The sequence below is a fragment of the Perognathus longimembris genome, chromosome 9 (genome assembly GCF_023159225.1).
Source record: "Perognathus longimembris pacificus isolate PPM17 chromosome 9, ASM2315922v1, whole genome shotgun sequence".
Classification (NCBI taxonomy): domain Eukaryota; kingdom Metazoa; phylum Chordata; class Mammalia; order Rodentia; family Heteromyidae; genus Perognathus; species Perognathus longimembris.
Genome location: NC_063169.1, coordinates 43,725,265 through 43,750,856, shown reverse-complemented (window position 1 = coordinate 43,750,856; position 25,592 = coordinate 43,725,265). Strand labels below are relative to the sequence as shown.

Here is a 25,592-nt window from a genome sequence, read left to right as displayed (position 1 = left end):
AAGGACCAAAAAGCAAGCCTAGTTCAGCACTGTCCCAGGGTAAAAGAAAATGTGCCCTCCTCCTAGTTTGTTTTTTGTTGCTTTATTTGGGTATTTTTGTTATTGTTGTTTCATCAGCACGGGGCTTGAACTCCAGGCCTGGGCTCTGTCCATGAGCTCTTCAACTCAAAGCTAGCACTCTACCACTTGAACCACAGCACCACATTCAGTTTTCTGGTAGTTAATTGGAGATAAAAGTCTCACAGAACCACAGCACCACATTCAGTTTTCTGGTAGTTAATTGGAGATAAAAGTCTCACAGACTTTCCTGCCTGGGCTGGCTTTGAACTGAGTTCCTCAGATCTCAACCTCTTGAGTAGCTAGGATTACAGACGTGACCCACTGGCACCCAGACCTTATATCTTGTTTCACTTATCTTGTCTCTACTTTCCAACCTCATCCCATACGTGGCACAGTTGACCTTTTTTTTTTTTTTTTTTTTTTTTTTTGGCCAGTCCTGGGCCTTGGACTCAGGGCCTGAGCACTGTCCCTGGCTTCTTCCCGCTCAAGGCTAGCACTCTGCCACGTGAGCCACAGCGCCGCTTCTGGCCGTTTTTTCTATATATGTGGTGCTGGGGAATCGAACCTAGGGCCTCGTGTATCCGAGGCAGGCACTCTTGCCACTAGGCTATATCCCCAGCCCCACAGTTGAACTTTTTAATGTATCTTATAAATGTACTTTTAATTAGTATTCAATCAATGCTACAGGAATTCATGAAGATCCAGTTTGAATTTTTTTATGATTTATTGTTTTTAAAAAAATCAACCAAAGGATTTAGAGTATTTCCATTATAATGATTAAACAGTTATGGATTGGTTAACAGTATGGTTCTACCTTCAAGGATGATATTTAGTTACTGCTTTCAGAAATATTAATTATCTAGACATTTCCTTGTATTTGTTTAAATCCTTTTCTGTTGTAATTAAGTAGGGGAAATTGGTAGTAAATTGCAACTCTCTACTACTTAAACATCCTTGTCCTTTTCTTTCTATATTACATTTTCCTTTCTATAAAGTAGGAACATTGGAAGACACTGAATCAGGTAAATATTTTCTCTCATATATTTTAACACTGAGATGTAAAAACAGTGCATCAATTTGAGTCTCTTTCTAGCTGTTTAACATTTTTTAAGACACAAATTTTGGCAAATGCTCATACTCCTGGTTTTCTCAGTTTGGAATAGGCCCAATGACTTCCCCAAAAAATTTTGTAAGATTAAATGAACAATTTATGCTATGTTTTCATCACTTAATTGATTGTTATACATTAAATATCAATTTATTTCTCACTCCAAAAATGGTCAATTAAGAAAGGTCCTCTTTATTTGAAAAATTGTAAAAGAAAATTTAGGTGCATTTTTGCTATTTTTCTGGTTTAAACTTAAACCAAAGCATAAGTCTTGCTCTGGTTTTACTTTAAATCAAGAAAGAGAAAGAAAAAGAGTCTGAATTATCATACTGATGAATGAATATAAAATGAGCTCAATCTACATATACTGAATTGACCCCTGACCCCCAGGCCCTCAACTCACAGAAGAAGTCTCTCAACTCCCAGTGTTTGTTCCAATAAAGAACTATGAAAATTGTGGTCTTAAATATGAGCATTTCTTCCTATTTTTCCCTGTAGGAAAGAAGAAAATTGAAAAATCTGAAAAGGAAAGTAAAGGTAAGCAATAATTTTAAGATTAAACAATGTTTTCAAGTTGCCAATGCAACAAAGAATAAAAACAGATCATTATACAAATTTTATAAGTTTAAGCTAAAAATTTATTTAAAAATTACTGCTGGCTATATGCTATGTTGGAATTATGTAGTTAAACTATGCCAAAGGTATAGACTTAACATGATTATTAAAAATTAACAAAAAAAATTAGAGAGCAAAACCTACTTGATTTTGTCAGATTTACAACATAGACTTTTTACCTGTGAATATTGCCTACACAAATTATAATTCTAAACCTCAATAAAATGTAAATACAGCATATTATTCTTAACTCAAATTTATTATTTACAAAACAAAAAGTGGAATACACTATGGAATTAAATACAATCTTAAAAATTGAAGAGAAGTCCAAGACACTGCAACCAAAATACTTCTAATTTATAACTTACATATTTTGAAATAAATTTTTATTTATATATGGCTAGACTATTTGGGATGATTTAAAAAAGGGAATTTGGAAAATAATTATTGGAAAGGTATTGGTGGTAGTGTTAAAGAAACAATGTATGATAAGAAATCCAAGAAATAAACCTCCATTTTTTTGCAGTTAGTAATAAACTACTTAACAATTCTCCTATTTCCCTATAATATTAAGGTTAGTCATTTAGTAAACTACTCAGAATAATATAGTAATGCTTGATTTCAGTATAATCATTTGGAAAACTTACATAGGCATTGATTATCTAAGAAATATCTATTCAACCTGAATATAATCAGATCAGAAGAATAAGTAGGAAGATATCACTAACCTGAACAGAATGGCTATCACTAAAAAGAGATTTATTTTCTTTCTCTAACTCAGATAATTAGAATTCTCTATTTTCCATAGATTCTAATTAACATGATCACTGAATTCATGCTACCACTTTGTTTATTCCAACAAAATTGTCTGCTGGCTAGCATGTATTTTGTTAGGTAGTGGACATTATGTTTTTGAAAATTACTCTGAGTTTTTTTTTAATGTAAGCTAATCCTATGCTTACAAATCTTACACTTAAAGTGAGGCAATTTATCAATGAAAATTTACTCTCAAAAATTCATATCCAGTTATAAATTGTATAAACAGCTCTAACAAGTAAAGAAAGTTTTCAATTGCTTATGTTACAATGAAAGGTAAGCCAGAATAAACTTCATAAATACTCAAATGGCATTTTGGTATGGAAATATTTGATTTGGGTTGGTACTGTATATACTATTATTACAAATATTTTTAAATCAGGAAGTCTTAAATACACACATATGCTAAAAGAAAAGACAGTGGATAGTTATGAGCATGTATTTCAGTGAAAAACTAGAAAGTATGCAAAATAGAAATTACTATCACCACATACATTCAATACAATATTGTAATACACACTGGAAGAAAAGATTTTCTATTACAGGATTTTATGTTAAGACTAATGGCAAAACTGAAATAATAATAAACAAACAACTAAGACTCATATTGAGTCTAAATTAACACAGCTAATATCATTAATATAGTTTTTATTACTTATAAGTTGTTCCTTAAGTTCATGGTGGACATAGAGTAGAGAAAGAACCATCATGCAAATGGAGATAGTTGCTCTTTCCTCAAAAATAAAAAGTGATCATTTTTCTGATATCATTTTGATATAGCTATCAATAGACTGACTTAAGTCTGGATGGCATAAATTTAAGTTTTCCATTCTAAGAAACTATGTAAACATACCATAACCCACCCAACTGCTTAAATGCATAAATACACAAGTGTACAAAAATACCCAAATTGACAGTTTAAGGGAAAATAACCTTTGTTTAGCTGCTTACTGTAGTATACAAACCTGAAAGACAGGACATGTAGGTTAGTCATACAATTGCTAATAATTTAAATGTAATCAACAGTAATATTAAAGTAAAAATGTCAACAAGAACAAATTATATTTGTGAAATGATATAGACATATAAGTTTTATACTGAATATTTATTTATGTGTTGCTACTATCTTTTCAGATTAATCAACAAGTAGGATGAAAGGAAATGAATCACATAGGAAACCATAGCTATAATTGTTCTTTCTGTTGTTTAATTCAGTCTTTATTATAACCCAGCTCTTATGTCTTGTTTAAAAACAAATGCAAAAAAGGGGGGGGAAATATAACATCTCAGAGTTTTTTGTATGGTAGAGATTGATCTGGCTCCCAAGTGCAAATTGGTAAGGCTCCAAAGACTTCAACCCCAGGTCACTGTCAGGTCACACTGCTGCACATATAATTAAAACAAGGATAAAATGTAATCACCCTCATTTCTAGGGAATGGCTCTATTGGACGATTCACTGCAGGGCAACTTTGTAGCTCACAGTATAAGAAATTTAGACATTGGATAACTTCTTACATTGCTCTGTAACTATATTATTTCTAAGGCCTTCATATTTTGAAGATGTATGAAGACACTCAATGTATAAAAATTACTTATGGAATGGCAATGTCAAGCTGGGTGGCAGTGACTCACACCTGTAATCCTAGCTACTCCAGAAGCTGAGATCTGAGGATGCTGTTCAAAGCCAGCCCATGCAGAAAAGTCCCTGAGACTTTTATCTCCATTTAACCACCAAGAAACTGGAAGTGACTCTGAGGTGGACAGTATCCATAACTGGAGCTTAAGTCCCACGACCTACCAAAAAATATTTTTTAAAGAAGGGGAGGGGAGGCAAATCCATTCCTGAATAGACATTTTCTTATTTCTTCCATTAAACAGATAATTCATTGTATCTCAACATTTATTTCCCTCTGAATCCTAATATTCCTAACTAATACTAGCTATTATTTTAAAGGAAAAAAATGAGAAATTCTTCTAGTAAAGTATTTTTGAACCATTTTATTTAAAATGTCCTGTAGGACATATGTTACTTTAACACAACTCAATAAAAACCATAGGTATCTCAAAGAAATATTGTTTTTTTTTTTAAAACTGTATTGGCATACTTGATTTTTGAAGCTTTTTGAAGTTTATATTGGAAAGTATCCTATAGTAAGCATACTAGTGCAATGGGGATTGCTTTTAACTTACTTTTCCAGACATAGTCCTTCCAATTTAATACTTTTTGTCTTTTGTCACGTACATCCATGTTTAGTACAACTGTATTATTGAGAAATGAAAACATATCATCTAAAGTAATAGAAACAGAAAGTTCTAAAATTATTTTAATAGAAAGTAGTCTGAAAGCAATTAAAAAGAAAACATAACCTACGATATGATTTCACATGGCATGCAGAAAATAACAACAATGTTATACCACTTGTTTCCATAATTTGGAATTCATTTCACTTAGCATCATCTTATGTGTTCATATAGGCATAGCTATTGAGCTACTATGATCTTCTGCTAAGACCATCCGAGACATGTACTTATTATTCCCAATGTGGAAAACCATAGTTTCTATCTTTCTTTGGGTCTGGCTCACTTCACTTAGTATGATTTTTCCAAGTCCTTCCATTTCCTTATGTGTATTGGAACTAGGGAAGTGAAAGGGAATATAAAAATTGAGAGACAAAGGATAAAAAGACAAATCAATGCAACAGCAATACATACAAAACTGTACAATTGCACGACTCATGGGGGGAGAGGGACTTGCGAAGAGGGGAAGCAGGGGAAAATGAGGGAAAAGGTAACAAGTTGAATAAGAAATATACTCACTGCCGTACATATGAAACTATAACCCCTCTGTACATCAACTGGACAATAGGAAATGAAAAATTAAAATAAAAAGCATGAAAAGAAAGCATAATCTTACATATTGGTTTTATTAGTTTTAGTTGTCTTTATTCATGTTTGAAAAAAAGTAATTCTCAGTAGTAGTTTTTAGAATTTACAAATTAAAAGCAATATTTAGGTAAACTAAATATAAAAATAATTGTATTCAAGCCTTATCTTGAACACAGTTATTACTGAACCAAAGTCTGTTAGTTTAATAATGATACTGGTGGTTCTAATAAGATTTTTTTTTTTTTTTTTTTGGCCAGTCCTGGGCCTTGGACTCAGGGCCTGAGCACCATCCCTGGCTTCTTCCAGCTCAAGGCTAGCACTCTGCCACCTGAGCCACAGCGCCCCTTCTCGCCGTTTTCCATATATGTGGTGCTGGGGAATCGAACCGAGAGCTTCATGTGTAGGAGGCAAGCACTCTTGCCACTTGGCCATATTCCCAGCCCCTAATAAGATTTTTTTTTTTTTTTTTTTTTTTTTTTGGCCAGTCCTGGGCCTTGGACTCAGGGCCTGAGCACTGTCCCTGGCTTCTTCCCGCTCAAGGCTAGCACTCTGCCACTTGAGCCACAGCGCCACTTCTGGCCGTTTTCTGTATATGTGGTGCTGGGGAATCGAACCTAGGGCCTCATGTATACGAGGCAGGCACTCTTGCCACTAGGCTATATCCCCAGCCCCCCTAATAAGATTTTTAAAGGCAGAAATATGTTATGATATCTAGAAGGAATGATAGCTCATATACTTTCATATATAGAGGTGATTACTCAGAAAATGTAAAGAATCATGCTCACAGGCAATGGGAACTCTATTCCTTCATTATATCTTAATAAACAGAAAAGAAACTCATGTGATGTAAAGTACTTGTATGGTACATAGACACATACTGTAGTGTTCTTGCTTTTGTCTCAGTTAAATGAATGTTTTTTCTTCTTCTAGCAGAGAAAATGACAAAAGCATCAAGTAAGTATTGTTGATGTTAATAGTAAGTTTTCTTTGATACACATATGTGCCAATTAGCTTGTCATAAGTATGACAAAAATAACTAAGAAAGAACAACCTAAAGGAAAAATGGTTTATTGTGATTCATATTTTCAGGGAATTTAATATCTGGTGCACTGTCTTTATTGGGACCTAAGGCAAGATAGAATTACATATTGGTAGGAACGTGTTAGATATGAGAGATAGAGAGAGAGAGACAGACAGAGACAGAGACAGAGACAGAGAGACAGAGACACAAAGACAGACAGACAAAGTCACAGAGACACAGAGACAGAAAGAGGAGGGAAGGGGAGGGGGAGGGGGGAGAGGCCAAGCACATAACATTCATTCCTCCACTGACATACTTTCTCCAATGAGGCCCAAATCCTAATTCTGTCTATATTAAATGAAAGTTTTAAAAACTACTCTGTCTTCTGTAATTTTTATGTGAAGTATCAATAAGTAAGTGAACTATAGTAAACTATCCTACTAAGATGGGAGTATATTAATATATACCTATAATTTTCTCTCATATATAGTTTATATCATATCTTCTTTATAATTAAACACTTATCTGTATTTTGTGACTCATTTTTCCTTTATAGAACATGTCTGATATCAATATAATTATCCTAGTTTTATTGTAGTTATATCACAATAAATTTTTACATCCATGCAGTTAGTTCCATTACATTTTGTCTACGAATATGTCTAGAAATAATAGAAAATTTGTTTCTCTTCAGAATAGTATCCATTGCTTTTCGTGTGGTGAACTTAGAGTACACTTTTTATGATTAGTGTTTAATTAGATTTGATTGTTACCATGCTATGTCAAAACATGAATGTAACATATAGCTAAAAGTCTGTGTTAAGCTACATGTTTCTATGTACATGCAGTAACATGCCTATAAACATGCATATATCAATATGACATGGAAGTGACCTAGAAAATACTATCTCTTTTGCTAGAAGTTGTTTATTGAAATGGAGTGTTGATGAACCCCAACAACTACATACATTGTTAGAATAGCAGACTTCACTAAAATTTGTGATTGATTGAGATACAGTAGGATGGTGTGTGATATCAAGGAAGATAGCTTCAGAAACGCTTGGCTTCAATCATAACTTAAAATCTGTTCAAAGTTTAGGAAGTTACCTATTACTTTTCTGCACTAGTACTTTTATTATTTTTGAACAATAACATTTAATACATGGAAGCTCTGGAAGGATTAGAGGAGATAAAACAGCAGAGTATGTAGGTAATGATGGGACATGCGGAGTTTATTAATTAGTATCTCTTGGGATGAGGATACAATTATATCACAATAATGTGTTTCTTCCTTAGCAGGGGACAAATATTTACAAATAATTTATGTCAAAATCAGTTTATCTATGGAATGGCATAAGAGGAAGAACTTCACTTGGTATTCCTTGGATTTAAAAGAGTTTTAGTCTTTTGGAGCAAGGGTGATTCAATTCAAAAAGCTTTTATTCCAGAAGTTAAAATGTAAAGCATGCTTGACTGAAATTTTCTACATATTACTCTAATTACTGCTTTAGCTAACCCTGAAGAAGTCCACATGTAAAGCACATTTGGTGAAATATTTGTCATGGCTTGTCATTCATCTTTTAGTCCTAGCAATGTGGCCCCATTTGTTAATGGGTGACATTAAGTTATTCTGACATTGCCCTGAAGACAGTCTTGTCATCCTCGGAGTGACAGGAAAAACCTTCTGAACACCCTTAACTTCACCATTTGCTGTATGAAAAGTTCCAAATGTAGACTGTCTGAAAACTTTATTTATTCATTGAAATCAAATCCAAGAATTGTCTATCTATCATGAAGTATCCCTGATACATTTATTTAAAAGTTGTACTCATTTTGAATAATAGAACACAAAGAAGGAGCTTCTCTCACCTGAGCATTCAAATGAAACAGTGGTCTTCCATTGCTTTGAACATGCCAACTTCATAGGATTTCTTGGGGAAGTGCAAATTCACAGGAAGCAGTTCTTTAAAATATGTCTTCACAATTCAGCAAATCAGTTGGCCATCTCTACATACAGAATGTGATGCAGTAATTTAATTGAGTAAGAGGAGTGGGGAAGAATACTAAAATCCATACTGAGTCCCTTTCATGCCTGTCTGTTCCTAAGATGTTTATCAAAGTGTAGCTCTGGAAATTGTGCACATCAGAATTATATGCATCAACTGCTGCTTTACAGGAATGAATTATTCAAGAGGGTTTTATTTATTTATCATGCTTACTAAAAGTATGTAGAAAGTCTGGACACTACACAGGAAAATTTCATTTTTAAAAGTGACAAAAAATTAGCTTTGCCATTATGATTAATTATCTAGAATTTGTTTTCCTTCTCAACTTAAAACCTCTTTTTATTGTCCCCATTCTACCCCTACTACCTTTCCATTCTCAGGTTAACCAGCGTTGCTTCACCCAAGACTGGTCATTACAAGTTACTTCTTGATTCCATATCCCTTGGCTATCTTCCTTCTTGCTTGCTCAGTCTTGTTATTTTCAGATTTTTCACTATAGATCCTGTTACTTCTATCTAAAGCAAGTACAATGATTCTTATTATAGTTACAATTGCCCCCAGTTACTTGAAGCTGTTGTAGTTTTGTTCTGATTTTTACAACCAGATTTCTGAGATAACTCTCCCAGCATTTTCTCAAGCCATGAGATATAACTCCACAGCCTAGAGAAAACATTCTTTGCTATCCTGAAATAGATTAAAATTAAATACAGAACTCAAAACTGCAAAGCTGAGTTACATTTTCTCCCTTTATGATACATTCTACATTGTGATTTCTCCAATCTTTTTTTTGAGGTAATTTCCTCTTTTGACTTCCTTATCAGAGTTGTCTATATATATGGAGCTGAGTTTTGCTAATTATCCCCAGATGTTGAATTATTCATATTCACCCATCTTTAACTTTCTTTCTGATACTTCATCTACATTCTTCCTCAGTGGAGTCATTCCCATTTGCTTTTTGCCTGCTCTTTACCTCTAGGTACATAAGTCCTCAAATTATTCTGAGCTTAATCTGTCTACAAAGTTATTCCTACATTTTCAACTTCAAGCTTTCATCATTTATCTTACCTCTTTGCATGTGATCTTCCCATCACATCTTCTTTTTTTAACTTAACATTCTACCTCTTCTAAATCCCCTCCAAAATACTGCCATCTGACTGCCAGTCAGATCATACATTTGAACTTTTCATCCTTTTATTGAACTGTCATGTTTCTTCATTCATATGGTTATTTGAATCCTCTTTGAACCAGCAATCATTTTGATGGTAGAATTTCAAGGTTTTTGGCTGTTGATTCAGTTATTTCAATACAATGAGATTTTTAGGTTTTTGAAGAGGTATGAAATTTGTGGTGGACATGTCTGATTTTTCATGTGTCTCAAACATTATGTTGTGACCCAGGCATTTGTTCTGAGAGATACCTGTTCTCTTTCTATATGGGCAGCCTTTAATTGAAGTATCAATCTCAACTGTTATGGCTGCTTTGCCAGGAATAGGGCTAAAGAGACCATTATAAAAATCCATAGAAGTCTATTTAAGACAAAGGCCACACCACTAAAACCCATAGAAAATAAGTAGAAAATATTATATAAAATTAACTATGAAGGTAATATTAATGATGTTAATATGTGCATAATGTAGAGGAGAAGGAATGAGAAAAAAGAAAAAAGAAAAGTGAAAAAAGGTTAAATAAAGGAAGAATAAAGGAAGAAAAGTTGAAGAAGATAACAGGGAAGGTTTGAAAAATCTGTTTACAAGATAAAGCATTTAAATAAATACTAACAACAATAAATAAAAAGAAAAATATTCCCTTTCCCTTCCCTAGTTCCAATAAACATATATAAAATACCCAGGGTACCAAAATCAATTACACTGACATCAGGGGTAAAACCACGGGGAAGAAAGACAAAAGAAAAAGGCATAATTTCACATGGTACATTGAAATAACAACAACAGTGATAAACCACTTATTTCCATAAGTTGGAGAAGGGAGAGAAACATCAAAATGTAGAGACAAAGGGAAAAAGGTGAGCCAATATAACAGCAACACTTACAAGACAATATGCTGTAAACCAACTGTACAACTTGGGGAGGGGGAGAAGGGGAGTGGGTAGAAGGAGGCAGAAAAATGAGGGAGGTGGTAAAAAGTTTGATAGGAAATGTGCTCACTGCCTTACATATGAAACTGTAACTTCATTGTATATCACTTTGACAATAAATAAACTGAAAAAAGAAAAATGTTTAATATTAAAAGAAAGGAAAACAAGACTAAGAGTGTAAAACAAAGAGTTTGGGTTTAAAAGAGAATAAAAGAATTGGAGAGTTACTTTTGGTGTTCTCAAATATCAAAATCTGCCACAGAGAGAGTTGGCGGTTCTAGGTTATTGCTAAAGGCTAGTGTAGTTCGTTTGTGTTCTTAATGTTCAGGTCAAAGCCATTTGTCGACTGAGCACCAGGCTCTTCAAGAAAAGGCTGTCAGGGTTATGATGTAATTCTGTTTAGAAGCTTCACTTGCTTGCAAACCCAGAGCTTGTGCTTACTGCTTTAGAATATCACTCACAGAAGTGGTCTCTCAGATTTTGTTCCTTTAGGTACCAGACATCCAACCTAAGGAAAATCCACTGGGGATGAACTAGGGTGAGGAAAGCAATAAGAAAGCTAAGTATTTTGAGTACATAGTAAGTATGCTAGATATACACTAGAATGTACCCATGGTGAGGTTGCTGAATTTTACTGGCATTATGTTTTTATTTTTTAAGAAACATCAATACTTTGTTCTAGAATGACTGTGGACATATTCCCACTATCTGAGTATATGCGTACATTTTTCAAACCCATATCATATTTGACTTTCTAAGAACAGCCATGTTAAACAATGTGATATGACATATTATGCTTTTGATTGCATTTCCATACTTAGTGTAGTTGAGCACATTTTTACATATAGGTTAGCCCCATGTGTGTCTTCTCTTCAGATATTGTTTAATTGGCTAATTTTCTTTTCTATTGAGACATATTAGGTCCTTATACAAACTCAGTATAATTCCCGATCAGTTACTTTTAGCAAATTTTTTTTTCCTCTTCCATATTTTATCTTAATTTTATTGTGTGGTTGCCTTGCTGTTTTGAAACTGTTTACTTTGGTGTAGATTCATGTATTTATCTATGTTTCATTGCCTATACTTGATGTCACAGGCAAAAATCATCATCAATACCAATGTCAAGGAAAACCTCCTTGAATGGATGTTTGACAATGAATTTCTTTGACATAGAATTAGCTATGGTTTTTAGTCATATACTTATATTTTTTGGGGTTTTTTGTTGTTTGTTTGTTTGTTTTTTGGTTTTTTTCTTTTTGCCAGTCCTGTGCCTTGGACTCAGGGCCTGAGCACTGTCCCTGGCTTTTTTTTGCTCAAGGTTAGCACTCTGCCACTTGAGCCACAGCACCACTTCTGGCAGTTTTCTATGTATGTGGTGGTGGGGAACCAAACCCAGGGTTTCATGTATATGAGGCAAGCACTATTGCCACTAGGCCATATGCCCAGATCCTATATGTTTGTTTTTCAAAAGATTTTTAATGATGGAATAATGAAGTCTAATTTCATTCTTTTGAGGGTAGATACCAATCACCTCAACCATATTTACCGTACCATTGGCACATTTGTTGAAAACTGTTTCTACTATATGCATGAGTTTATTTTGAGGCTTTGTGTAGGGCTAGATCTCCGGCAGGAGGTAAGTGTGAACAACACTGGGAGGACAAGCTTGAAGCAGGTCTCATTTATTGTTGCGCAGATCAGGAATTATATAGCCCCCAGCAACCCCCACCTCCTGAGTCCTCCCCGGCCAATCACCTAGCGGGGAGTTGATGTAAGACACTAGTGGTGGGCACCGATTGGTCCCCCGGGGGAGTGTGGGGAGCGTGGACAGATCGTGGCCGGCAAGCCGAGCAGACATGCCTGTGGGCTACGTCTCCAAGAGCAGGAAGTGTTCTTCTACTGCTACTCCAGCTCGCTCAGCCAGACCTGACCAGTTCTACCCACAAATTCCCCCTTTTCTTTTAAAAGGACCGTCAGTATGGTGACCCCTTGTTGGAGGTGTTTCTGCCGGGAGTGCAGGCACTTAATAATCCCCAGAAGAATAAGCCCTAATAGCACAAGGCCTCCCCAGATAACCAGAGAGGATGGCGAAAACCATTGCTGTAGCTTTTTAAGCACATCTTCTAAAAAGGAGGCAGCGGGAATAAGCTGTATAGTGGTCTGATTTAGGCGGGTAATATCATGCAGCAAGCGTTGGGTAAAGTTTAAGTACTTAAGGGACCAAGGGCCTTGGATGTGTTCACTAAGCTCAGTGACATTGGGCACGGGAGTGGAAAGCTGACAGACAGAAGTAGTCAGCATTGCACAGTTCTCCTTGTTGCAGCCGAAGAAAAGTAATCTGTTCTTGGAGCAAGTCTATTTGTTGTTGGAGCACAAGAAGGCCTCATTTAAGATGATTGGCAACCTGCAGATGCTGCAGCTCTATGGATGATAGCTGAGGGATGAGTTGGTTTATCTGATGCACGGTAGACACGCTCTGGGACAATGATATAGCGGCGGTGGTAGCGGAAGCCACTGAAGCAATGATTGCCAACACTATCGTGATGATCAGTCCTATTGCTCTCCTAGGGTGCGGATGAATCAGTTGAACCTGGAAAACTGAGAGTCGTTAGTAGCCAAAACAATAAATGGGGGAACACATACCAAGCCTGAAAAGAGATATGAGTCATTTGGTTGCCAGTGATTACTGAGGGTGCAGGTGTCAGAAGAGTTGTCTCCTAGACATAAAAAGAACAGGGCTCTAACTACCACCATCCCTGATGTTTGGTCACATGCAGAGCAGTTGCAGTGACGAGTGTTGGCCAACAGAAAAGGAGACAGGTCCAGGCAGGAATGTGATGAACAAATGATTGGCATGGGGGGTCCTAGGTCCCCCAACCGCCCTCCTGAAGAGTTATAAAACTCCTTTAGATTTTGAGGTTTGGGATTCGCCTCAGACCCGTTGCATATAGCCGGGCATAGGGACGAAGTGAGGCTTCCAAACATCCTGCCTTGCCAGGAGCTGGCACAAAAACTAATCACTAATTCCTCAAGAGGAGTAGAAACATTGCTAAAACTATTAAACTTCCTACGGGGACATAACTGCATATGGAATGGTATGTCAGTAGCCTGAGTGCAATTTTTTCCAATGGGGCAAATAGGGTAGGGTCCTGTGTAGTTCCACCATCCTGTCCCATGAGTTACTTTGGCGAGGGGGATAGTACAGCCATCAAATTGTCTAATTGAATCACTTGAAAAGCAAAAGGAAATAGCCTCTCCCCATGCAAAGGTGAGGTTTGTCTTTTGATGCCAGAAGGCATCTGCTGAAAAGGGGAGGCCTACCGTGCTGTTGGAAGAAAGCATTTGAGGGAAGATGGTGGTATCTTCCCCTACCATCATCAAGATTTGAGGGCTGGGCACTAGTGTTATCTTACCCTGCCCTGCAGCAGATTGAGAATTGGCTGTAACAATGGCACACATCAGAAGGAATAGAGAACCATGCCCCGGGTCTGGGTCTGGGGCCATAGCTTGAGCCTGTTCTACCAATCCCTTTAGCTCTCCCCAGGTGATGGCATGGGCTCTAGCTTGAAGTCTGTGCCTTCTCCTCCATGGGCTGTCCAAGCGTAGTCGACCCATCTCGTTTGTGGGTGGTGACAGCTGGTCGGACATCTTGAGCTGGAATCCAAACAGGTTTGTGGCTCATGTCTGGAAAGACACAAGCAAATCCTCTCCCCTGTGCCATTAGGGGAGCAGGGCCCTCCCATTTTCTTGTGATGGGGTCCCTCCCTCTGACCATGGGGACCAGAGTAGGTGTCTTCAGGAGACCCCAATGCAGGTCTGCCGGGGACCCGTTCGTGGTAGGTGCAAATGTTAAAAAAAAAACTTTATTGTGAGACAATAGTTTAATTGTGTTTGTGGGTCTTTGAGTCCTAGCCCCTCCATTTCCCCCTTTTCTTTTAAAAGGAGGGTCTTGATTTCCTTGTGACTGCGTTCGACAATAGCTTGGCCTTGTGGGTTATATGGGATACCTGTGTGGTGTGTAATGTTCCAAAGGACGCAAAATGCGCGAAACTGTCTGGATGTATAAGCAGGGCCATTGTCTGTTGTAAGTGCCCAAGGAATGCCCATAATTGTAATGGTGTGTAGAAGTGATTTGATGGCGTGCTTTGTTGTTTCACCAGTTAGGGCTAAGGCTGTTATAAAGCCTGAGAATGTATCTATGCACACATGGGTGTATTTTTGCCTGCCAAATTGGGGAACATGGCTTATGTCCATTTGCCATGTGCCATTGGGCCTAAGGCCTCGCGGATTTGTTCGCATGGGTTGTAGTGGTCCTAAGGGTAAGAGAGCCGCACAGGAGGAGCAGGACCGAATCATGTGTTTGCATTATTGGTGCATTAAATCAGGAAATAACTGTTTAATAGTGGTTGCTGGTAAGTGGAAGCGACCATGCAACGCTCGGGTCTGGTCCATGGATGTATTGGTGAGTAACACAGCTGGGATGACAGCATGGTCAATAGCCTCGTTACCAGCAGCTAGGGGTCCAGGGAGGTTAGTATGAGACCTAATGTGTCGAATGTACCAGGGTTGGGCATGATTGTCTAACACAGTCTGAATTTTGAACATTATTTGTGTTACATCATGACCATCATCTTTTAATAAGGCTCCAGGAAGAATGGCAACAGTTTGTATAGCATATAGACTATCAGAAAAAATATTAAGAGGTTTATTGGGAAAGGATGCAAGGGCAAGTAATATGGCTAGTGATTCAGCAGCTTGAACAGACAGGGAATGCTATTGAAGCACATATTTTTTAGCATCAGCATTATAAAATCCATAATCAGTTTTGCTAGCATCTGTAAAAAGCACAATGGCCTGAGGGATGGGTTTCTCTTTTGGACGGGGAGGGCACCGCCATAAAAGTGGCAGCTCTTGGGTAACTCTTAACACAGGGTTTTTGAGCATGTGATTATCAATGCTAAAAGAGTAGTGGATGACCTGTAAGGCTAAATTCTCTTTAGTTGTCAGGAAATTAAAGATGGTTTTTTCTATGGGCCAGATAAGATGGTCTGGGAATCTGCCATAAGTTTGTCGGCAGCGTTCTCCGCCCTTTATGGCTAAATTGCATAGCATGGTAATGGGCGTGCTAATTTTTGGTAACTGGGAAGTGGCTAGGTGTATACATTGGAATATACCATGGGGTTGTGTTAAGGCCACCAACAGGCCATTATTATTTATTATAATTAAGGTGATTTCTTGAGTGGCATCTACAAACACCAAGGGGGTTGACCATAATTGGTCAGCAACCTGTTTTAGAACTTGCTTAGCATCAGAGGAAAGTACACTAAGAGAAGTTGGGTCAGAGGTTCCCTGAAGTAACTGAAATGAAGGTTGAAGTTGCTGGGTAGGGAGACGCATAAAGTCACGCACCCAATTAATATGTCCACATAATTGCTGTAGTTCAGTTAAAGTATATTGGGGTTTAATAACAATACTAGGCCAATTTGGGGTAATTGTTTGATCTAAATGGTATCCAAGATAAGCGTAAGGGGCTTTAATTTGAATTTTCTTGGGGGCAATATGAAGGCCCAGCACTGCAAGGTTTTCCTTGAGTTGTGTTAAGCAGGCTTGCATGGCGGCAGCATCTTTATGACAAAATGTCATCCATATAATGGATGCAAAAGCACTTAGAAAGTAAAGGCCTGATAGCATGGGCAACATACATCTGACATAATGTAGGGCTATTTTTCATTCCTTGAGGGAGAACTTTCCATTGATATCGGCGAGTGGGTAGCTGACAGTTAGATTCCCACACTGAGAAGGCAAAATATTCTTTATCATTAGGGTGCAAAGGAATGGAAAAGAAACAGTCTTTAATATCAATAATGGCAAGATGCCAGCCTTTTGGTATTGCAGAAGGGTGTGGGAGTCTAGGTTGGAGCGTTCCCATCTTTTTCATATGACTATTAATGGAACGTAGGTCATGGAGGAGTCTCCATTTCTCTTGAGCTCTTTTTTGGATAACAAAAATAGGGGAGTTATGGGGGCTGGTGCTGGGTAAAATTGGATATGTCTGCCCAAGGTTATAAAGTCCCTGGTGGGGAATTCCCAGGCTGGCCTAAATGGCCAACAGAAGTGGTTGGGTGGACTTCCTGGGATTGATAGTGTGGGGGAGGTGGCTTGGCAAGCACAGCCGGCTGGCACTGAGTCACAAGATGGCAGGAGTTGTTGTTCCTCCGCCATCTTGGTGGCATTGTCTGCTGCACCACAAGAAGACGGAAGTTCTTGAGCAGCTCCGGCACTACTTGTTCTGCCTCCTCTTGCAGTGAGGCATTGAACGCCTGCAAAGTTTCTCCCTCATCTCTCCCCAACAGACAGGCTTGAATTGCTACTACAATAGGATAAAAAGTCAAGGGAGCTCTGTGCCTTCGCAGACTTCTTTTTTTACAAGCTGCTTGAAGGACACAGGTCCAGCTGTCTGGATCCCAAATGGCCTTGGAGTCAATCCATGGACACAAGCACTAACTATTTCCCATATCAAACTAGCTTCTTTTTCTGATACTTTTATCTGCCTACTCCGAAGCAGGCCAACAAGTGCTCGAGATTGAGGCTCCCGCGCTGCGGGTGGAAGGTTGCCCATGGAGGCGCTTACCTTGCACTAGACAGTCCATCTGCCCAAAACACTCAAGCCCCACATTGGGCGCCACTTGTAGGGCTAGATCTCCGGCATGAGGTAAGCGTGAACGACAAGCTTGTGCAGATCTGGAATTATATAGCCCCCAGCAACCCCCACCTCCTGAGTCCTCCCTGGCCAATCACCTAGTGGTGAGTTGATGTAAGGCACTAGTAGCGGGCATCGATTGGTCCCCCGGGGGAGTGTGGGGAGCGTGGACAGATCGTGGCCCGGCAAGCCGGGCAGACATGCCTGTGGGCTACATCTCCAAGAACAGGAAGTGTTCTTCTACTGCTACTCCAGCTCGCTCAGCCAGACCTGACCAGCTCTACCCACAGCTTTGTAGAATATTCAAAAAAGAAATCTACTGACCAAGCTACTAATATATTTCTCTTTATCTAGCCTGTCTATGTGAATCCATTGATTTCAAATATTTACCAAGTGTTTATGGGAGGAATTTTTTTTTAATCAAAGGGGAAAGTTATGTTTGTGGAGGATGTTGAGGCATGAAGGGTCACTCTTGAAGCTTTGTCCCCATAACTAGCTTTTGCCAGTCTACTGACCATTGTAAAGTTTAACAGTATTTCCCTATACATTCTTTTCCAGGTAAGAAAATGGTCTTTTTCCTTTTCCTTAGAAAGTTCTTGTTTATGGAATACTAAATGCTGAAATTGTAAATTAAGAAATATGGAATTCAAACTTCTTAAGTATAGTAACTTATCTTTGGGAAAATAACCTTTGGTTTTGTGTGTCCCTTTTTATCACTTTAGGAGAAGATATTGAAGATGTGCCAGCTCCAAAGAAAGCAAAAGGTGAATTAATAACTTTTGTTCATTTACATGTGTTCTCTCAAATTCTCAACTCTTCCAAGCAAGTCTATGTGCTCATTAACTTTTTTAAGCTATATTATTTAGAGAATAATAAAATAAAATAATAATGACAAGTTATATTACTTAGAAAATATATATCACTGTATACTTAAAAATATAATTTAGATTTAACTAGAATGCCATAGTGGATGACTAGATAAAGGAAATATTGTACATCTGTGAAAAAAGTATTATTTAGCCTGTAAAAGAAAAATTAAATCTGACATTGTAAAAATAAAAATAAAACTGGTAATCTTTTTTTAATTTTTATAACATTTTTATTGTCAAAGTGAAGTACAGAGGGGTGACAGTTTCATATGTAAGGCAGTGAGTACATTTGAAAAAAAATAACTTTTTACTAGTTTATATTTAGTAAGTAGTCTCAAAGGAAGACAATTTATAAAGAACTTAAATATTTTCACAAAGACAAAAAAACTGGTAATCATTACGCCAAGTAAAAGAAGTCAAATACCCACATGTGCTTATTTATTTGTGTAAACTAAAAGGTCTGTCTCATAGAACAGAGTAAAGAAAAACTGAGAAAGGCAGGGAAGAAGATGGGAGGACTGAAGTTAAATTAGGGGCATCAAAACTTTGCTAAATAACAACAATGGATTCTTGTGTTCTCTCCCACAGTGGAGTAAATATTGTTTGTGTTTTTTAAAAACTATGATATATTTCTAAATATCTGTTAGTGAAGAGCACACAAAGTCTAGGCCCAACAAAATAAGCACCAGGAAGTAGGGAGCTGCAAAGGTGAGGGTGAGAAGAATAGATAAATAAAGTATGTGGGGGGAGGGGGTAAAAATGTTAAGAGAGGGCACACTTACCAAGATATATTGTGTATCCATAAACTGCTGTAAGTGGCAACTCCTTTGCATAATTATTTAAAGATAATAAAGAAACAATTACAAAGAAGGCAACACAATTATTAACATTTGAAGATATGAAAGTATCTGTAGATATATATATATATATATATATATATATTTACTCAGCATAAACAACTTCTCATCAGTGTTCCTCTCAAGAAGGGAACACATGCAATCTAGCTTTGATCCATCAATATTCAAGATGTCAGGGTTGGTCTGTACTTTGGAACAATCTCTATTTTCAAAGGTTCATGACATTTCTGCTTTGATAGGCTCTTCTATCTCTGCCTCTTGCCTATTATATTTTATAAAGAAAGCTTAAATAGAATATGAATGAAATTTGAAGTGTTCACTAAAAAAAAAATTCCTGTTTATTGTATATTGCACTCCAGTGTAGAAATTCCCAGAAACATTTATAATTCCACCATATCTGCAAATGTACAAATATTTATATTCATATGTCTTATTCAGTAGAAAAAACTGAAGACGGATCTTCTCCAAAGAAGCAAAAAAGTAAGTTTTCAATTAACGCTATTAAACTACTTTCTATTAAAGAAGATATTTATAGATTCAAATTCTCAGCCCTCCAATAATAAAATTAGAAGAAAAGACTGCTAAATACAGACATGCAGAATATTTATAAAGTAGGCCACTTATACTTCAAAATGAAGTTTGACAGTTTTGTGTGTGTGGGTGGTATGTAGCACATGATTGGAGGAATTACAAATAAGGACTGGAATTGCCAGCCATTCTATATTGGTCTGGTCCCAAACTTTTAGTTGAGTATTACTTAAATGTGTTTAATGTCTGCTGTGCAATACGTCAGTTGCTGTAATGTGTTGTGCAAATTGTTTAATTTGATAAATCAAGTAGAAAAAATGGTAGAATAAACAGGTAATTGGAAATTCCCTTCTAATTTTTTTGTTTTTGTTTTTGAGTGTTTGTTTTTGCTTTTCTTGTTGTATGGGAGGATCTTAATATTAAGTCTTTGGAATCCTTAGTTTTAGAACGTAACCAATAGTCATATACAATTTAAAATTACAGTGTTTAAGATTCTCTTTTTCTTAGTACTTCTAAATTAACCATTTTAGCTCCAATGGTAAAGCAATATATTTTGGATTTACATATGCATTTGATAAAGTTGTCATTGGATGGACTTGTGGAAGCAGTTTTTGAAATGGATGTGAGGGAAGTTTAACTCTCATAAAAGTAAAGAACTAGAGACTTAACTGATAAAAGATGCCTCTGCTTTCTACACTGCTTCTTATAGGTATTCTTGCAGGCAAATATCCTCTTGTTTCTTTCAGCTTCTGTTTTTTCTGGGCCTTTTCCACTGTATACATCCTTAGTCTATAATCTGGATCTGATCATCTTTACAAGGTCCCACACATTCTCTGCTTTTTAATTTTTAGTTTTTACTTTCTGGACTTCTACAAAAAGATTATAGTTTCTTTTCATTTTTGTAAGAATGCTATTGGCTAGGATAGGGAATAGTGAAGTCAGTGAGGCATTCTTGAGTGTAGAGAGACTGAGAGCTTTGTCTCTTAATACAGTTGCTCCCTGGGAGCATCCATGTCCTGAACACAGAGCTTAGGAAGAGTTACAGTGTACTATATCCTTTCTCTCAGCTTTATATTTCCTTTGCTCTGAGCTGAGAATTGCTGAGAATGTTTCCTGGGAAAAAATGTAAAGTGGTCACCCTGGGAGAGGTCTCCCTCCAGAGTAAAGACTAGTGGAAAACTTTAACATACACACACACACACACACACACACACACACACACACACACACACACACACCATCTATGTTGAATCATTTAATTTCCACAAACTTTTAATGAGGTTTGTGTCTTGATGTTAAGGATGGAAAATCCAAGACACAAAGAAATCAATAACCTTTCGGGAACGGTGGAAGCTACCTGACTGTGGAATCCAAGACCACATCCACTCAACAATTACTGTTTACTCTCCTTGCTCATAACTTGCTGCTTTTTTAAAAAAACAAATCATCATGCTATGTCTCTTAGGTCCCATCAGTTTCTTCCAGTGTGTGTACTTGGATGGATACAACGGTTATGGATTTCAGTTTCCCGTCACTCCTGCACAGAGCCCTGGAGAGAGCTCTGGGAAATCAAATTCTCCAGGGCTGAAGCAACAAGGACAATAGACATGCATGCATGCATGACCCTTTCAAGTGCTTTAAAATTCTGAAATTGGAACTTCTGTTTTGTCCACACTGGCACAGTTATTTCAAGTAATGCCGAGAATTTCTCAAAAAAACATCTTTAATCCTCTGCCTGGGTTAGAATGCACAGAGGTGGGCAAAAGATTGAATAATAAGCAAACATGTTGAAGGGTCTAATGCTCAAAAGTCTATTATTTATTTCTGTTGTGGGAGGAAGGGTGTTTATAAGTTTTTCTACTTTAATTCACTATAAAATTGTATATCACGTAAATAAATTGGTTTAATATGGGCCTTTTAAATGTAATTGACACAATTGCAAAATGAAATTCCTGGCTTCAGTTACATACATAATTCAATATAGTCTGTGACTTCAGCTTAAAGGGTAAAGGAGTATATATAAAAGTGACTATTGTGAATCATGTAGCTATCAAGTTGATGTTTAATCTTATCACTCTCTTCATGTCTGTATCTCTTTTAGTTGTGGCAAAGTTTTTGAATGGGTAACACTTGTACTGAAAAATGCTGTAATTCCCTTGTGATATCCTCAGAGCAAAAACTATCTCAGAACTTTATAGACACTATGCAATGGAAAATGAGTCCTTGATGAATCTTGTCTGCAAGATTTGTCTTGAACTACAATGAAGACTTTCACTCCAATGGAATTATACCTCTACTTAGGCACGTCTGTGGCATCATTTGTTTAAACTATAAGATATGAACATTGTCAATTTCTCCAGACTGTGCCCTGATAAAAACAGTACCTGGGTGAAGTTTTAAATCAAGCACAAATTGTGAGTGACCAATGAAAATATTTTCATTTCTCAAACATTCTCTCTGTGAAGTTAAATGTTTTCTATTACAAAATGGAAACAAAATATGAATGGCATAAAAGCTTAAGGGAGGCATTTTAACTTTATGTGCCTTCATAAGATGTCTTACTTGCTTTTTAGGGGACTGACAATCAGGACCCATTTTTATCCTACTTGACAATTTGTCACTGGAATTGACTGTTACACTTTTGTTGTCTTCCTAGTGATAAAAAATACATGTTCTTTACATTTTTCTCTCAATTCTGAAAGTCATGTCTATGGTACATCATGTTTACAGTTGCAGATGAACATTGATGACAAATTAACTCAAGTAACAATTTGAGTACTCTTTCTGGCATTATTGCTATCTTCAGCATGGCCTGATCTAGCCAGAAACTGGTAGCCAAATGATTTTTTTTTTCAAAACCTGCAACCAATTATGGTTCTTAAAAACCAAAATGTAGGTCAGTTTTACTAAAAGTCACTAGGCATCAGCAATACATTAATTATTAACAATAGACTTTCAATGACTTTTGTGAAAGACGTTGGTCTCAGCCAGATGGATGTGGACCTACCTCATGCCACAAAAGCTAACACGACACTAAATCAAACTGGAAACACATGAGTGGTGTGAGGGCATTGAAAATGTGGACTTAAAGTTCTGGCCAAATGGCACTGTCCTGCAGAGTCCTTTCCATCACAGTGTAAACTTTTGAATAGAAGAGTGAGCAATGTTCATTGCTCAGATGCTTTTCTGCCCTTCTCCATATTAACACCATCAGAGAGTAAATCGGATGACTATTTCAGAACGAATTATTCTCTGAGTGGTTGTCAATGACAGTTTATTCAGCACTTACTCTTGCATTACTGTGTTAGGTACTGGAATATATAAGCAATACATAGGAATGATTCATATTCCCAGTACTACCTAACACAGTACATGGTCTTGGAAATTTTACTAAATGAACTCTGTTTATCTCTCCATATGTACACTAGGAATATGAAAACAAACAGCCTAGCACTGTGGAGACTGACAAAATAGATTTATATAGTTATGACATTTAAATAAATTTCTGATACAATACTTTTGGATATGGCATTGATATTCTTGCAAAGAATTTTTTATTTATTGTCATTTCTTTCAGCATCACTATAAAATTGATGAAAAATAAAACGTGACATATTGTAATTATAATTTACTTGAAACAGATACAATGTAAACAATATTAGTAGTAATTGTTTGAACATATCTGATTAAAGTTACAATGATTATAGTGCTTTAAAAATATACAAATTGTCATATGTTTGGAATTTTCCACCAAATAAAATATTTCTAGCCCTTTCAAGTATGATGCTTCATTTTTTAAAAATTGTATTGCAAAGGTAATGAACAGGGTGGTCACAGTTACATAAGTATGGTCATGGGTACATTTCTTTTTAAACACTGTTATCCTCTTTTCGCCCACTTACCCCTACCTATTCCCTTATCCCCCAAGTTGTATAGTTCATTTCCAACATGGGGTTGAGTGAGTATCATTGTTGTATTAGTTCATGCTTTTTCCTCCTGTTTCTGTGATTCCCTTTCCCTTCCATTGATCGGATAAACTTATATACATACAAAGAGCACAGAAAACTAAAATGTAACAAGAAATAACTGCTTATTGGACATAATAAGAAGCTCTTGTTTCCAATTCTTGGAGCTCATGTTGATACACTTCATTATATATGGTGCCATGCACTTAGCAATTGGGCTATTGAGATCCCATGATAAGAATATCATAGGCATATCCTAGTTATTACAAATGAGGAAAACATGCAACCTACTTTTCTTTGACCCTGGTTTACTTCACTTAATATAATTTTTGAGGTTTATATCCATTTCCTTTCTGGTGAAAGAATAGAAATCCATTGTGTATACATACCACATCTTCCTGATCCTTTCATCTACTGAGGAGTATCTGGGTTGGTTCCATGTCTTAGCTATGGTAACTAATGCTGCAATGAACATTATACTGATCACTTTAGCATGGCCTCGTTTGTGGTCATTTGGGTAAATGCCCAGAACTGGAAATGCTGAGACACAGGGGAGCTCTATGTTTAGCATTTTGAGAAACCTCCATACTGCTTTCCACAGTGGCTGAACAAGTTTGCACTCCCACTAGCATGTAATAGCATTCCCTTTTGGCCATATCCCCACCAGCATGTGTTGTTATTAGATTTCTTAATAATGGACTTTCTAACAAGGATATGGTAAAATATCTGTGCTGTTTTGATTTGCATTTCTTTCATGGCCAGAGACATTGAGCATATCTTCATGTATCTAATGTCCACTCTTTTTTTTTTCTTATTTATTGTCAAAGTGATGTACAGAGAGGTTACAGTTTCATATGTTAGGCCTTGGGTACATTTCTTGTACTGTTTGTTACCTCCTCCCTCATTTCTCTCCTCCCCACCTCCCCCTTTCCCTCTCCCCCCATGAGTTGTTCAGTTGGTTTACACCAAATGGTTTCGCAAGTATTGCTTTTGGAGTCGTTTGTCTTTTTATCCTTTGTCTCTCGATTTTGATATTCCCTTTCACGTTCCTAGTTCTAATACCAGTATATACAGTTTCCAATGTACTCAGATAAGATACAGTGATAGTGCGGGTACAACCACAGGAAGGGTATACAAGAGGATCATCAACAATAGAAGCTACGGTTTCACATAGCATGTTGAAAGTAATTACAACAGTGATATAACACTCGTTTCTATTATGGAGTTCAATTCACTTAGCATTATCTTATGCATTCATAAGGGCATAGCTATTAGTCTCTTGTGATCCTCTGCTGTGACTATCCTAAACCTGTGCTAATTATTCCCTATGAGGGACACCATAGAGTCCATGTTTCTTTGGGTCTGGCTCACTTCACTTAGTATAATTTTTTCCAAGTCCTTCCATTTCCTCACAAATGAGGCAATGCCATTCTTTCTGATAGAGGCATAAAATTCCATTGTGTATATGTACCACATTTTCCTGATCCATTCTTCTACTGAGGGGCATCTGGGTTGGTTCCACATTTTAGCTATGACAAATTGTGCTGTGATGAACATTGTTGTGCTGGTGGCTTTGGTGTGTTCTTGTTTGTGGTCTTTTGTCCATTCTTTTTTCCTCTTCAAAGAAGTCTCTCTTTAACTCTTTAGCCCACTCATTAATGAGTACTTGTGACTTGGGAATTTGTTTGGGGGGAACTTCAATTTTTTAAGCTATAAGTATATTTTAGATAGGAGGCCCTTTCTAAGAAAGTAGAAAACCCTCCCAAGCTCCTGCATTGAGAGGATTAACATTATGAAAATGGGAATACTGTCAAAGGCTATCTAAAATCCAATGTAATACCAATCAATATCCCAACTTCATTTTTTCATAGAATAGAAGAAGCAATCCAACAATTCATATGTAACAATAAAAGACCCCAAAATAAAAAAAAAAAAAACAATACTTAGCGGGAAGAACATGATAGAGGTATATCAATACCAACCTTCAAACTCTACTACAAACCCATAGTAATAAAAACAGCTTGGTACTGGTGCAAGAAAGGACGTAAGGACCAATGAAATAGAA

At 36.8% G+C, this 25,592-nt stretch overlaps 1 protein-coding gene across 1 annotated transcript in view; it reads left to right on the top strand.

The window, feature by feature from the left end:
• Trdn (triadin) overlaps positions 1-23,340 on the top strand; it is a 296,113-nt gene extending 272,773 nt beyond the window's left edge. Inside the window, exons 33-38 of the mRNA XM_048354014.1 lie at positions 1,056-1,082; positions 1,667-1,705; positions 6,417-6,440; positions 18,031-18,072; positions 19,473-19,514; positions 21,028-23,340. Of these exons, the coding sequence (XP_048209971.1) occupies positions 1,056-1,082; positions 1,667-1,705; positions 6,417-6,440; positions 18,031-18,072; positions 19,473-19,514; positions 21,028-21,167 (314 nt within the window). The 3' untranslated portion in view covers positions 21,168-23,340. The remainder of the gene's footprint in view (positions 1-1,055; positions 1,083-1,666; positions 1,706-6,416; positions 6,441-18,030; positions 18,073-19,472; positions 19,515-21,027) is intronic.
• Positions 23,341-25,592: the final 2,252 nt, after the last annotated feature.